The following is a 15,233-nucleotide window of genomic DNA, read 5'->3' as shown; positions in this document are numbered from 1 at the left end:
GTTATCAGGATATTTCGCAAACGAAAACGCGCATCGTACGCGCTGACAATAAAGTAGACACAAACCATGCAATCGGTGCGTCGTAATGGGTATCGAAATGGCCGCGGAACCGCTGCTCGACACGCGAGAATTATCATCCCCGTGCCGCGCACGCGATCGTAAAATACACGCATTTTTCCTCTTCCCTCTAGAAGCCCCGCGCATGGCTCTCGGTACCCGGGCCAGCCAATTTCGCTACTGTTCCGACACCGGTGTCGTGGGTCGTTCGATACACCGTGTGTTCCGTCCCGACCGTAAAAGAAACGAAAAAGTTTAACGAAAAACGACCGCCTCTCGTTTGAGAAAATCGCATTGCGTGTTTGTATGTGTCCACCGTGATCTAACGGGTCGTTTTCCAAATGAATGGACGACTGTGACTGACGATTAATTTACTTTTCGAAGTTTTTATGATATTTTAGAACAGTGATTGCGTCAGAATGAATTAACTGGGCAATGAGTAAATATTTATTGCTCGTAATCTGAAAATGCATTTCATAAGATATTCAGAAATATATTTCATTAGACGCTACACACGTGTATCAGTTTACATAAATTGAAAACATGAGTGGATGCAGAGATAATAAAATATAATAAAAGAGTACTGCTTTAAATTCGGTTAGAGCTATATTATACTTGATAGAGTCGGACGATTTATCGCTGGGTGTGTCTTAAAGCGACATATTGCTTAAAGCTCGCAAACTAAGAACCTTAAACCTATTTAGTCCTCGGCCAAGCACTTTATCACCCGTTTCTTGAGACCTATCACCATCCTCACGTTCCACAATAAACCGGAGGCTTTAACCCGAGCCCCCGTCCCGACGAGAAACAGATTTTCTAGGCCACCGGTCTACGTACGACATTTTATTACGCGACGAATCCCCATATTCGCCGTTGAAATCTGGTTCGGAAGGCTGTTCGCCGAAATCCGTTCGTTTAGAAGCTAAATTCGTGCTCTCAGGAAATCCTAGGCCGGATTAAAATGTCGATATCTCGTTATTTCAACCATGAATGGAGCAAAAAATAATAGTTCTTAACTAGGATTTAAAGTATTTTTCAAATTTTATCACGCTTTCATTTATTTTAAAATGAAAAAGACTGGAAATATCTGTCACTACAAGCTATAGTAAGAAATGAAATTAAATACACACTCGAGGGTATCATAAATTAGGCCCTTCGTGAAGAAACTACACGTGGGTTCATCGTTATAAAATAATGATCATAATATATGATGATTGGATTGGAAATTGGATAATGAATTTTATTATATATTCTATTATTTCTTATTTATTACCTAAGGTAGTCATTCTGTAATCATAGATGTGCGTATGCTTAGTAACTAGTATAAAGAAAGTCACAAGAACTCGTGACTGGAATACCGCGAAGCCAGTCTTCCGGATAACTTAAAAGTTTAATAAGGGCGTGTCAGGCGCAAATTTAACACACTTTAACTGGTATTATTTATCATCCCCACCTTATTACAATTCTATCTTATGGCTTCTTCTTTATTCTGCCGGCGACTAGGGAGAATGAGCCTCCTTTTTTCGTGGTACACGAGAGGGAGAAAATGACCCCGATATTGTGGATGACTACTGCCTTGCCTGAGCGAAACTCTCTCCCGTTCGTTTCATCGTAATTTATCCCAACTTTTCATCCCCCTCTCATTCCTTTAGACAGACGTCCCGGACGTGACGGGAAAACGGCATAGACGCCAGTCACGTGCACCCGTTGAAAGAAAACCTCTGCTCGGTGAACAACCTTTCGTTCCTCACCGACGAAGGTCGCACGATTTCTTCACCCAATTCTTGGTAACGAGACTAAAAATTCCAAAAGTGTGACGTGTTTTCAATTTTGTCCGGCTCAGCACTTACTTTAGTGTAGGAAAGAAATATTAGTTAAATCTGAAATTGACTTGAAAATAATTTTGAATAGAGATATTTGTTAATGGAACCGATAGTCGTCAACTTTCATCTTTTGATATTTATCAAAATTATGAAAGACTTTATTTAAAATTCTAATTATTTAGCCTATTTTCCTTTTAATTATCAACTTTCGACTTTTATTTACAAGAGACACTTGTCAATGGATTGATTACTTTAATGACACATTAGTTTTCGTCAATCAGTGAAGAAATCGTGTTCACGTACAAATAATGGCAATGTGCTTACATTGAGTAGAAAAAAATTTCATCTAGATGCAAATGGTAACCAGATTACAAGAAAAAAGCGTGCATGCGACGGTAGATTCGACGCGGTCGGGCGGGGCGACACTGTTTACTATCTCGTTACCGTACCTGACAGTGATAAACACACTCAGGAATGAAAGCAAGGCCACGCGGGAGAGTGAAGGGGTCGCGACCGCTTTTCCACGCAATCGTGACCTACGACGGGCACCCCTCGGCCACGATTCTACGCACGGACACCCGCCACCCTCCTCTTCGCACTTTGGCTCCGCCTCATTCAAAACCCTCTTTCTGGTAACGCGGCGGATAGTTTTTACAGAACGCGAACGAACAATGCCACGAATGACACCAGAATAAGCGGCCGGGTTCCCAGCGCGACCGCCTTTGAAGCCACCCTTTCTCGCCACCCTTTACTCTATCGCGAATTCTTCACCCCTGTTGTTCAAAATCATTACTATGTTAAAATGAAGAGTTGCACTAGTATGTAGCTGTGATACTTGTCAGGGTTATTATACTTGTAAAACTTTTAATAGTGTTAGACGTGTAAATTAATTTAGCGCCTGTTCTTCACTTCATGGAATCAAAATAAAAATCTGATTACTGAAATATCAACTTCATTTTGATAAATAGTATAAATTTGTATAAGTATAAATAAGTATAAATTTATGTAAAGTCATATAATTTGAAACATCAAAATTTTCATCCACTTTTATTAAGTTTATTCATTTTTGTTAATCGATTTGACGAATTGATATTCATCTTATTTTATTTAGCTCATTTATTTAATTCAGATACTTCTTTCCTTATCCTATCATATTTATTAGAATTTAGATGATATCTGAAGTAGTTTCGCCCAGTGAAGGAATTTATTTCCGTATTTTAAATATATACATACATATAAAATAAGGGAGGGGTTGATTCATCTTTCGTCTATCTTGCGACCTAATCGCATTAAAACCAACTGAAAGTTCTCAGGCAGCTCCTTCTCTTTGCCAGCTGGAACTGCTACGTGAATCGTCCCTGATTCTCACAAAATCCGTTGACACACACACACGCAAACACACATACACACCATAGTGCAGCATTTCTGCGCGTTCAAGTTGAATTTCTTACACCTGTAGACACTGCGCTGCCGTATGTTTGGTCTCGTCTGAAAATCCACCGAATTTACATTTCGGATTGAACGCGAATGCCAAGTGATTTTGACTCTGCAGCGAACGTTTTGATTTCATGCTGTTTCATTCTATTGAAAAATAAAATAATTTGCAAACAATGATAGAAATTAAAGGCATTATTACTTTTATATTTTATGAATGACGAATTCACGTCATTTATATTATACTACTATGTCAACTAATGTTTATAATATTGTTTATACTGTTTCACTTTATATAGCATTATTCTCTTATTTTATTCGACGAATGATAACGATTAAATGAAAGCCAAAGTGATTTGCAAACGGACGTCCCAGATTGCCGGGGAAGAACACGAATTAGCCATGCATCGTTCTTTTTCAGTTACCGTGCATTTCAATTCACGGCGCCTACAGAAATAGATCGCAATTTGCAAACAATTTGCGCGAATCACCGGCTAATTTCGGCTAGCTCCACAGCGAAGTGGATAGACTGATCAATCAAACAGCGTGGCAGGAGGAAAAAGGGAACCAACTGCAAATTTTTCATGTGCGAGAGATGATGGTTGCCGTTGTCCATGAAATAGCATCAACTTGTTCGAATTCAAACGTTTAATTCCATTTAAAATGGCTAACAGTCTATTCTTTGATTAACATTTTATTAAGTTGGTACTACTCTGAAGTTCTCTAATCAGTTTTTATATAAATCTCTGACATCGTGAATGGATTATATTAGATTTGATATGAATGAAATATTCTACTTTAAATATACCTTTCGATGTTTAAGGTTCGGTACTTGATAATGAATAATAAATGGGCGAAAGACAGAATTTAATAAAGACATTCATATTTTGCAAAATCTATTTCAATAATTTCTTATTTCCATTTGCATAATTAAGCAAAATTTAAAATTATTTTCTACCACAATTAAAGAATAAATGCCATCTAAAATGATATCAGTTACCGAAAATAAGGAAGCCGTTTTGGCCAGTGCATCATTACTCTTTCATTATTTTTAACTTCAATTCCGTATTATCGCGACTTGCAATAATAATCCGTTGGCTATGCATAAAGTTTTAATTTCTTCTCGGACGCACGTTGTCGGCGTAGCCTTGTCGTATCCTCGCGGTTTTCCCGGCTCTATTCGTGTGACGAGTTCTCCTCTCAGTCGGCTTGTGCTCAGCGATCCTTGCAAACCTGCTACGTACTTGTATGCGCCACGATAATAAGGTTCGCGTAACGAGTTTCGTCTCGCGCGCGAGCGTGTGTTTGCTTAATGAAATTCCACTGCACGGGGCGGCATACAGGAAGTTCGACGCACTCGAAACCGCGTCACGTCGTCGGAGAGACCGGCGCGGCGATCGAATCTGTGTGTCTTGTTTACACGCTGTTTACACGATCGTTCCAGCCTTTCGATTGTTCCTTCTTCGGCGGTTTCGTACAATCGGTGTTTACCGCAGTGTTCTGTTTCGTATCAGCGCAGACAAGATACTTATGCGAGTAGATCTTGTAGCTTATGGATAATCGTACAGAATCATTCGGGTGATCTAGCAATAAGAAGGGATGATCCTCAATCTTAAGTATCCACGCTCAGGATTGGCTATTTAATCAAGGATCACGGGTATGAGAAAGGTTCTTACTTCATTGCCTGTTCTAGTTAGAGGTAGATTTATTTTCCATAATTTATTGATAACGTTTTACGTGACATGGAAATTGTAATGGAGCGTTAAAGCCCCAGATGACAGGAGGGATGAAAAATATATTGGTTGTTGGGTCTACTCATATATTAGTCCATGGTAGAAACGCTTATGACTATCGGCTGTTATCGTTAATAAATAAATCATTGCTTGTTACTGGATTCGATTATTTTAGATAATTAATGATTTTAGAGAACGAGAAATTGAGAGAAGTTCTTGAGAAGGTGTTGCCGAGCGTCACGATCCGAGCCAACCTATCCGTGGCTGGGCGCAGGCCCTACGCGTGCTCTCATTGATCAGCGCTTTTCATTAATAATTCAAAAACCATGTCTCGTTTAGCATTTTACCAAAGGAAATTGTTGTTCAGGAACACATCCAGAATCACCCGTTCTCGGCTCTAGCATTTTTTCTGGGACACCCTGTACGTATTTAATACATTTTCCTTTTGTATAAGTACATATGAGAAAAATAAAGTACTGCATCATTACTGTACAGCAGTTCAGTTTTCTACATGTAATTTTATCTTTAGTATAATTGCATGTGCATCACATAGAACTCTATATAGCATTATTAGACGCCGATTATACGTACACGCTCCTCTATGTGGCATTGTTTCGACTAGAAGCGCCGTAATCACTGCGGAAGAGCAAATATAATAGTTTGAGAGCTCATTATCTTTATTCGTACTCTTCTTTTTCCAATCCGACGTCGTGCAGATGGGAATTACATTCGCTGCGGAAATCCCGGTAAAGCTTTCAACGTAGGTAAAGGAAGTTCGGGTGCGGGCTAAAGCTCTGTTCTCGTTTAAACTGTGGCATTGTTAAAAACGTTGGAACCGGGTAAGGACGTGAGGTGGAAAAGGAGAAGAAGGCGTTCGGACCTGGTCAACGACAAAATTCTACTATCAGCTTTGACGTAGATGTGGTTAATGAGATTCGAATCCCATTTGCGTTACGAAACACTTCCCTTTGTCTTTGACTGATATCTCTACTTCTGTTCTTCGGCGGGTTTTCCCGGCAACTTCCATTTTTCTCGTTCCGCGACGTCATACATTATACCGGACTCTCCTAACTCTCAAAACTTTCGAATAACTTTTCGTTTCGAACAGTGCTCCTCCTTCGTGTTTTATCATTCGTTGCCCTGTTCGCCTCGTGAATTACTCCCGTCCCATTCTCAAGCGTAATCTCGTCCGATTTATCGCACGTGTCCGCGACACCTTGTAATATTCACGAGATCGAGATTTTCCGGTTAAGAAAATGATATTGAACTTCCAGCCAATGTCTGTTTTTCAGATTCAGTACCTAATTCCTTGGAAGACGTTATCTTATGAAGTCTTTACCATACTTCTCCAACGTAAATTAGTTCAGTTAATCTACTTACAACCATTTTAAACGAGTTCCAAATATTCGTTAAATTTTAATTAATGGTCTTTTGTTTGCTTAGGAATACGTCACTGTAGGAGTTAATATTTCAGTGAAATAGAGTACAATTAGTTGGCACAGCTAATTAATTTATTTTAAATTTCCACATGGGTAAAGACAATACCCTCATCAATTTCCTGTTTAATATTTTATCAGAATATTGGAATTGTTCGTAGCTCGTTTTACCAAACCCCGTTTTAGCTCATCGTATTTAAGCACATCCTCCAGCATTTAAGCCAGGGATGACAATGAACGCGTCTCGCGTTAAATTTTCACGTAAAGAGGATCGCAAATGGTCTCGCGAACGAGCATGTCCCAAACTCTTGCCCGCTTTGCAGTATCAAGAGGTGAGCATATACATGGGCGCTGTTAGTCTCTTTATTATCCGTTTCCTGGGGCAGATACGAAAGGACAGGAATAACGGAGTGACGCTGAGGATGAGTACTCGTGCGGTTGACGTATACCTACGTTCTTGGTACGATTTACCAAGAATGAGCTCTTCGTGAAAAGATTTTTTCCACCATAGTATGTATTTAATTATGAAACTAGCATTACCTATGTGCACTCCATTTTTCATGATCAGATCGTGGATTTTATGTATTTATGGAAAAATTGTGTATTACCCAATTATTAAACTATATTTCATAAAATGTGTTGAATATTATTTCACTTGATTTTTCTATATTATGTACTTTATATCCAATGTAGAATTTTTGTATAGAATTTTAGTATAGAATTTCTTTTAACGATCTCAGATTTGCTTGCAAATACGGCGTCACTCTTTTTATTTTTCCCCCGTTCGCTTCTCGTTCCCATTGTGATTCGTGACTCGATCAGAAAGAGAAATTCGTTCACCAGTTGGTAATAGAAGAGACAGGTCTCCCGAGAGTTTATCAGGAATTCCATTTTGACCGCGTATAAAGTTTTATTTCGTAACTCCTCGCGGTTCGTTTGATTCTTTTAAAAACACGGAACTATAGTTTTCGATATTTAAAAGTTAGCACGGGTTTTAAGTCGTAAAAATTAGGAAAACTTGTAAATTTCGCTCCGGAACTTTGAATTCTTGAGGAACATTGATGTTAATCAGTGAAGTAAAACGGAGGGAAAATTAAGGTACCCCGCGACGCGTGTTCCATGAATCATCGTCGAGACGATTCAGACACGTTTGCGCATCCCCTATTCGAGGTCGGAGCATTCTTTGTGAGTTTAATTGAAGTTTTTCCCGTGAGGCTACGAAACGAAGTTTCCCGACGAGCGTTAGAATTTTAACAAGTGAACTTCTTCAATTTCCCGATCCTCCCGCAGGAGCACTCGGACGCTCAGGTTAGCTGTAGTCACTGTTTACCGACTCACCAAGATGTACGATTCCCGAACATCGAATTAGGGTCAGTAAATGGCTTAACATCTTTTACTTCTTTAATGACATTTAATAAAAATGTTATAATTCATTATATCGATCAAGTACCAAATTCCCTATTTCAAATATTCCTGTTGGATGTCAATAGAATTATCTGGACGTACAGTTGATTGATAGCAGATATTAAAAACCTGAATTACGATTCTTCAGAAATTCATATTGAATAATATTATTAATCAATAATTCGATTCGTTTCGGATCTAATAATCTAATAAAAAGCTTTACGTATTGTCCTTCGAAAATTACAGAGTTCATTAACAACGTAAATAGTGTTACTGTAATAAAGCTAGACCACGTTCCGCGTCGTTCATGTCTTCTTTTTCTCTGTGATTCGCGAGATGACTCTCTCTATTTACTTCGGACATCCGGATAGCCCGTTAGCTTTAAATCCAAAGACCGAGAGAACAGGCCAAACTGTAACTTTCGCCTAACTTCGTCTGGCAATGCTCGAACATAATCCAGTTGCCAAGGGTCCGTAGGAAACCCTAGGGATTGGTTAACGAAGTTCCTACCGACTTGAGAACATTGCCTTGAACACTACAGAGAGGAACACGGTTTACGATTGATCGTATTCGTGTGTTTTACGATCTGACCTTTATATCCGTAATCTCGATATTCGATATATAGTTGGTTTACGATTCGTTGGCTTACTAATGTTTAAATCAATTTATAATTACTGAAACTGATATCAATACATTTGAAGTGTTGCAGGATTATCGAGATTCGAAATAAGAGGGATAAATGTATCAAATTGAATTTTTATTGATTGATTATAGATATTTGTATAAGTACTGATTATGACAAGTCTCGAGGCATTCAATTTACCTACATATGAGATCTAATTTATTATAATACTCGAAGTATAAGAGATTAATTTCATCAAAATTAATAATTTGGACTTCGTCCTAATTTGCTCCAATAGATTGATTTTAAAATAAAACCAGTTGGCTAGCCACACGAATGTACCACAATGATATTTCTGATTATTTATCGAAGTAAAAGAATTGTTGATGATCGTTTCTCACAGTAAAAGAGGATTGATTGGCAAACGTAACGTCTATTCTTTATTTTCGTTACAACATGTAAGTAAAGAACCATGTTCGAGAAGGAAACTTTCTTGTTGCTACAATTTTGCTTTTCACTGTAAATTCCAAGCGGATATACCTAGAATCTGATAAATGTAGCAACGAGCATCGCGAAAGAAGTTCCTGGATTCTCCAAGCGAGAGATAACGCGTTCAGCCGGGATTTTACCCCACTTCAATTTTCATTTCGCCGAAGTAACCGATGTTCCATCTTCCTTTCACGTTCCTCGCGTTTTTGTGTTTCCTCTTCTCTTCCCTTTCTCTTTCTCTATCTTTTCCTATTCCAACTTTGCTGTCGCGTCCCGGCTCTCGCGTTCCATCGATTTCAATCGGAATGCCTCCTGCTCACTTCACTAGGGCGCGAGCCCGCCAATTTGAATATATTAAGCGATTCATCTGAATTTAATAGAGGTGCATTAGGCATCTAGCGCAATAAAAGGCGTACGCGAGGGTGAGCCCCTGCTGCACTATCTTCACTCGTCGCATCCACTCTTATCTCCCGGGTCACTGACACGACATGGTTTCCGTATATCCTGCGAGACTAGATATCCTTAGAGATAATGCACACATCTCCATAATATTACAACTTCTCCGTTTCTGTACACTGGGAATTAGGTTCGTGAATATAGAATATGCTTTAATTAACATACACGCGTAGTTCCTATAGAAGTATTTAATAAAATTAGTTCGCATCTTTTTTGTACGTTTCTTTTCCAGGTCAAATAATCTTGTTATGCATTTGATAGTTTATTAAACCCGTGTAATAATTAAAAATTATTTTTCAAATTTCTCTCATAGTTTCTATTTCATTATAACTCATTCGCTTAAAGCATTAACACTAACACAACTGACAGCACTATAAGAGACTCATGATATGTATACAAATAATTTTATATTATATTTTATATAAAATTGTCAAATAATATTTATTATAATTTACGCGTTATAATCATTATAGCTCACGCTTAAACCTGTAGATCGATTCGCTAACTGCGACCCTATTCTACAGGGACTATTATGATCATACGTTATAGTCACGCATGGTTTCGGAGAATATCGAGGGTGATTGAGTTTTCGATTGACACGCCACAGTGCCGGTGCGCCGCTGTTGCGCGATTGATAATACGTAGATAATAATTGCGTACGTCGAGCTTCTACGTTAGTTATCCGAATGTCTTTATTACGTGCTCCCGCCACGTAATTCAAACATGCGTGTTCTAAATCTAGAATTTGCAGAAATTCTATCCATTGGGTCACACATTTTCAGTTCTGTGAAATGATTTAGATCTTCATAAATCCTATTATCAGTTCCATCTCATTTATATATTCATAAAGAAATCATTTCTGTTGCTTGCGTACATAGAATCGATTTGTCACCCTGCGTAAAAGTGTCATGATAACATAGTCGATAAACTATATTTAAACGTAGCTTCTGGGGAGACTGTGAATGAATAACATCAATTGAAAAATTAATTTTTCTTATAATGCTCGTTATACGGCAGTTGAAGAGTGTACGTGCCATCTTTAATGTCCCGTGGAACACTTGTCACGCCTATGCTGCGACACGGAGAGTAAGTAGGTGCGTCGCGACCGGGGTTGCGAGTCGTAGGGGTCGATGAGAGCGAAACGCTCTTGTAATAGGTCATTGAGTGCAACCGCAGGGAGACAAGACCCAGCCTCGCCTTCTACCGGGTTGTACCCCTTTACAGTCCTGAGGGCGATAGATCAAGATACTCTGCTTCCAGTTCACTAGCTCACGTATAGTTATGACTCTTCCCTCCAACTTCGCTATGCGTGGCTTGTCGGATTATATCAATCGCCGGTAGAATAGCGTATGCTTCTGATTACGTGGAAATGCACTACGATCGTAATTCTTTGACCCGACTGTCCGTAAGAAAATTTGCCCTAATAATGCAACCACGCGATAGGATCATCGTAACTGATCACATATTCATGATGTATTAATATGGCATATTAAATTCTTGATAAGTTTTCGATTTTGTACGAATTTTTGATCAATCCTTCTTGTATTCTATTCTCAACAAATGATAGATGACATTAATTACTCTGATATCATCAGCAGTATTCAAGTCGGTTCAGTAATAGATCCTTTAATGTGTGAAAATAATTCATATGAAAATGTATTTCAGTCCTTGAATCTTATACATTTACTATGTTAATTTAACTGACAATGGAGGTTCTGACTGGGAATACTCGCACAGTGCAATGCTCGCAAATGGGGATCGTTAAATTGTGATCCGCCTCGAGTATTTGCACTAGTGTGTTAGGCAAATGGATTTGTTGCTTTGGAGTGTTATTACTTAGTTCAACTGCGCTTCTAATTATATTAAATTCATTATATTACTGATTGGATAAGGATCGTCAATTTATCTTCTAGTTCATTTAAGTTACTTTGATATGAAAATTGTGATTGTATTTTGATTTCTACTATATAAAGTTATAATTTTTAACTTATCATCAGTTACATATATATGTGAATATAAAAATATCATCAATTCAGATATCAATTTTGTTTCTTTGTAGAATAACTACGAACATCAAGACTATCCAAATCAGAATATGATGTGAGAATTCTGCCTCGTATTTCAAGCTATAATGCCATTAAACTACGATGGAAAAGAAAGTGATAATTTCACGCCAAGATCAATCAGTCGCCCCTTATATTCAATCACGAGCGTAATCGTCCTATTCAGAGCGCACTGCGAGGGTGACGGTCTCAATCACGTTGTTTTCGTTCTAGCTTCGGTCCTGTTCGCCGGCACCCTATCGCGAAACATCGTGCACATGCGATGCATCATCAAAGGTACATATATAGAAACGTAACCCCAGGCTACAGAGTTGTCCACGCGTGGAAATTTTGTTGTTACGGATGTTGAAACGCTGCCAATGCTTTGCACCCGTTCCCTCTCGCCCCGCAGGTTTTCCAGCTGCGCCGCGTCCTTCCTCCCCCGGCTAAGCTGCTCCGGTTTGGACACCTTCCAACTGATTCCTCGCGCCTGGCGCGAATCTCAACGCGGATTTCCGCTTCGGATGAAGTGCTTCTTGAAACAACGAACATGTGCCAGGCGTCCGGGTTACCCGTGTGTTCGATTAACGAGCCTTCGCACGGCCTAGGCAGCCCTTAAACCCTGAGTGCGCGCCGCGCGTCAGAACGTTTAACACCGCGCATCGAATCGATTATGCGATTCCATGATTCCTAGGTTCGTTTGGAATCGTACTTCTGTTCGATAACAATGCGAATAAAATTCGATTCTCAGGTTCCAATTCATCGACTAATTGGGACGATCTTTAAATAATATGTTCTTGTTCTCTTTTAATGTTACTTGTTCTCGTAGCTCTTTTGTTGGAAATATCGATGAGATTGGTTTTCCGATGGGCGCTAGTTATCGATTATGATAACCGAACTGTACTTGATGTTTCGTCTGTTATTCAAGTACGAGAAATAAATTTCCGGGGCGCGGAGATTCCATTTATTCCATTTGTTACCGAGTCGCTAACGATTGCATAGCGCACGACGTTTTAACAACTGTATTGAGGCGTATTGATCTTATCTTATCCACATGGCGAATGCTTCACTGTATTTCTCTAAGTCTGTGCACATAAATCATTACTTATCGTGAAATATGTCCACTGTTTTTATCAGTCGTCTGCATCAGGGATGCTCGTGTGTTTCAGCTCAATCTCGTTTTATCACCAATTATTCCTTCCTTTGTGATTGCAATCATATTTCATCGTGACACTTTGGTAGATGTATGTACGAAGAATGTATTCAACTAATATGTAAAAGCGTCAAAAAGAAACTGTACAAACTGAAACGACAAAATGAAACTTTCGCAGGGTAATGAAGGACTTGATTATTTCAATTCATTGTATTCCATTTTATGTCTCATGTGATTGAATCATTCTATTTCGTAAATCATAATGAATTTTATTATAATTTATGTGACGAAAATTGTTTCTTAATCAAATCATTTAAAATTGAAATGTGTAACATTTATTATTTTTAAATCAGGCGATGATGATTTCGTACTACTTGTTTAATGTTTCAACAATACACAAGACGACGTTGAGGGATGTACAGATTGTTTGAAACGGGCCGTTTCGCCGATTGTCGTGTTTCAGTTACGAAGCTGAGAGAGCACTGGGACGAGATGAACTCGAAAATGATGCAGAGGAAAACAGAGCTGGACGCGATGCTTGGGGACAGCCAGCGTTACGAGGCGAAGAGAAACGAGGTGGAGGTATGGCTGGTGCGAATGGAAACCCGGCTGGAGAAAATGCGGGCCGTCGGGCACACCGCCGACGTTCTCGAGGCGCAGCTACGAGAACAAAAGGTAAACGCTAGCATTTTTCTCTCCCGCCCTTTCTTCTTGCCTCACGGAACTTACCCGGACCGTTAAACGACCTCTTGGGGTCGCCGCGTCGCGGTTGTCCTCTTTATCTCCTTTTTTATTCTTCTGCGTGTCAATAGCTGCGCGCAATGCAATGTCCCTCTTCTCCCCGTCGCGTCACGTCGTCCTACCCATTTGATAGCCGGCAATTTGCGTTGATCGCGATTAGGAGAGGTTGAATGAATGACCATTTGGGAATTCCGTGTTATTGGCAGCGGTAAACGGGTCTCGGTATCTGGGTTTAAATCGTCGGTTGTTGAGCGATGATTATGATGATCGATTCTGTCCCGGCAATAGTGAATCAGATCGGGGCGTGTTTAGACGTGCCTACATACATGCTGGTGAGACATTCATAAGCTCCCATTAATTTTGATGATATAATATGGATTATCGTCCAAAGATATAAATTTAGATACCTTAATTAATAGATTCGAACTGATTACTTACAAGAAATTATATATGTAGTTGTTATCTATCTACACTTTCATCAAATTCTATTTCTCGATTATCTCATTGTGATAAAATACACGCAGTGATTTTAACAAAAAATCTGTACCAGTTTGTGTAATTATTGTTTTTGATACGTTCACAACGTTCATTTCTTTGTATGCAAACAAAAAATACTAATTCACTCGATTTGCAGGGAATCTTAAAATTCCAAGCTCTGCACAGTTCTTTTTATTGTTTAAGCAAAATATTTCGCCGCGATGTTGTTTGTTACTAATTCGTGACGGTAATCCCATAATCTAATTGCACGACGTCAGAAAATTACAGGAAGAGCCAAATAGAGTTTCCAGTGCAAAAATAAGGAAATTTAATCGGCCAGCGTAGCCCACAATTGTTCGAATAAAAACAGGGGCAACCGGGGATAAAAAATAAATACTAAAACAAAACGGCCGCGGGTATAATGGTCGGCTGGGAGACTGCGTTACAGGCGGTTACAGACCGCGATTAAAAAGAACGGACGGATCAGTATTCATCCTGCAATGCAGCTAGTAACCTCTTTTTTTAATCAACGTTCCGCTTTGTCTGTGAGAATAACGCGATCCCACGGGAAACGGAAGGGGCAAAATGGCTGCGACCAGGGGGGTGAGTAAAGAAACGGCCAAAGTCTCAATCAGTGCCGGTTCGTGCCGTGGTGTACTACATCACATGTTCCTCGGGGATTCTGTTTACATTTAAAAGGGTCAAATGAGATATTCATGGAATAATTTATATCGACGAGGACGACGCTTGTATCTTCCGGACTCAAGCTTCCTCCTCTCGAATCTCGTAGATAGTCTTCTGATTGTCCCAACGCTGCTTTTCCTTCATCCGTGGTTGAATCGCAAATTGCATTATAATTAGTATTCATTCAACTGAAATATTCTTTATAATATTTTTATGAATATTATTTCATATTCTGTTTGGTTAATTATATCATCAGTAATGCAAATTAATAGATTTCACAGAAGATCTGTCTTCAATTCTTTTTACAATGCTTCATTTGAACATTTATTTATCTTGGACTTATTATAATTAGATTGCCAGAAAATGTTCAAAATAGTAAAAAAAGTGAAGTGTATAAATATGCACCAAATATAATGAGGGACTAAAGATAGAAGGCTAACCTTTTTTAAATATTCAAATCCTTTTTTAAGTATACGTACCAGGATTTGACTTTTATTCCCAATCCAATTATAACAAATCCATTTCCTGTCTTCTGTAAATTCTAGATGCAATAAAGAGATCCCTTCCCTTCACGGCATTTAGTGATCACTTTTTTAATTTCCGTTAATGGACAAGTACTTTAAAGTGATCAATTTATCTCAAACGTAAAATCGAAGGCACCTTCGCCGTATCAACCCAACGG

At 38.9% G+C, this 15,233-nt stretch overlaps 1 protein-coding gene across 11 annotated transcripts in view; it reads left to right on the top strand.

Annotated features, from left to right (window-relative positions):
* Window positions 1-15,233, top strand: part of LOC108630328 (dystrophin, isoforms A/C/F/G/H) — a 447,367-nt gene that overhangs the window by 137,639 nt on the left and 294,495 nt on the right. For all 11 annotated transcript variants that reach the window (XM_026817954.1, XM_026817961.1, XM_026817956.1 and 8 more), the window contains one exon: window positions 13,113-13,324. In XM_026817954.1, coding sequence (XP_026673755.1) covers window positions 13,113-13,324 — 212 coding nt within the window. The remainder of the gene's footprint in view (window positions 1-13,112; window positions 13,325-15,233) is intronic.

The sequence above is a fragment of the Ceratina calcarata genome, unplaced genomic scaffold (assembly GCF_001652005.2).
Source record: "Ceratina calcarata isolate Rehan_Ccalc_2016 unplaced genomic scaffold, ASM165200v1 scaffold72.2, whole genome shotgun sequence".
In the NCBI taxonomy this organism is placed as follows: domain Eukaryota; kingdom Metazoa; phylum Arthropoda; class Insecta; order Hymenoptera; family Apidae; genus Ceratina; species Ceratina calcarata.
Note: the sequence above shows the minus strand (reverse complement) of the source record. Positions and strands in the feature narration are given on the sequence as shown.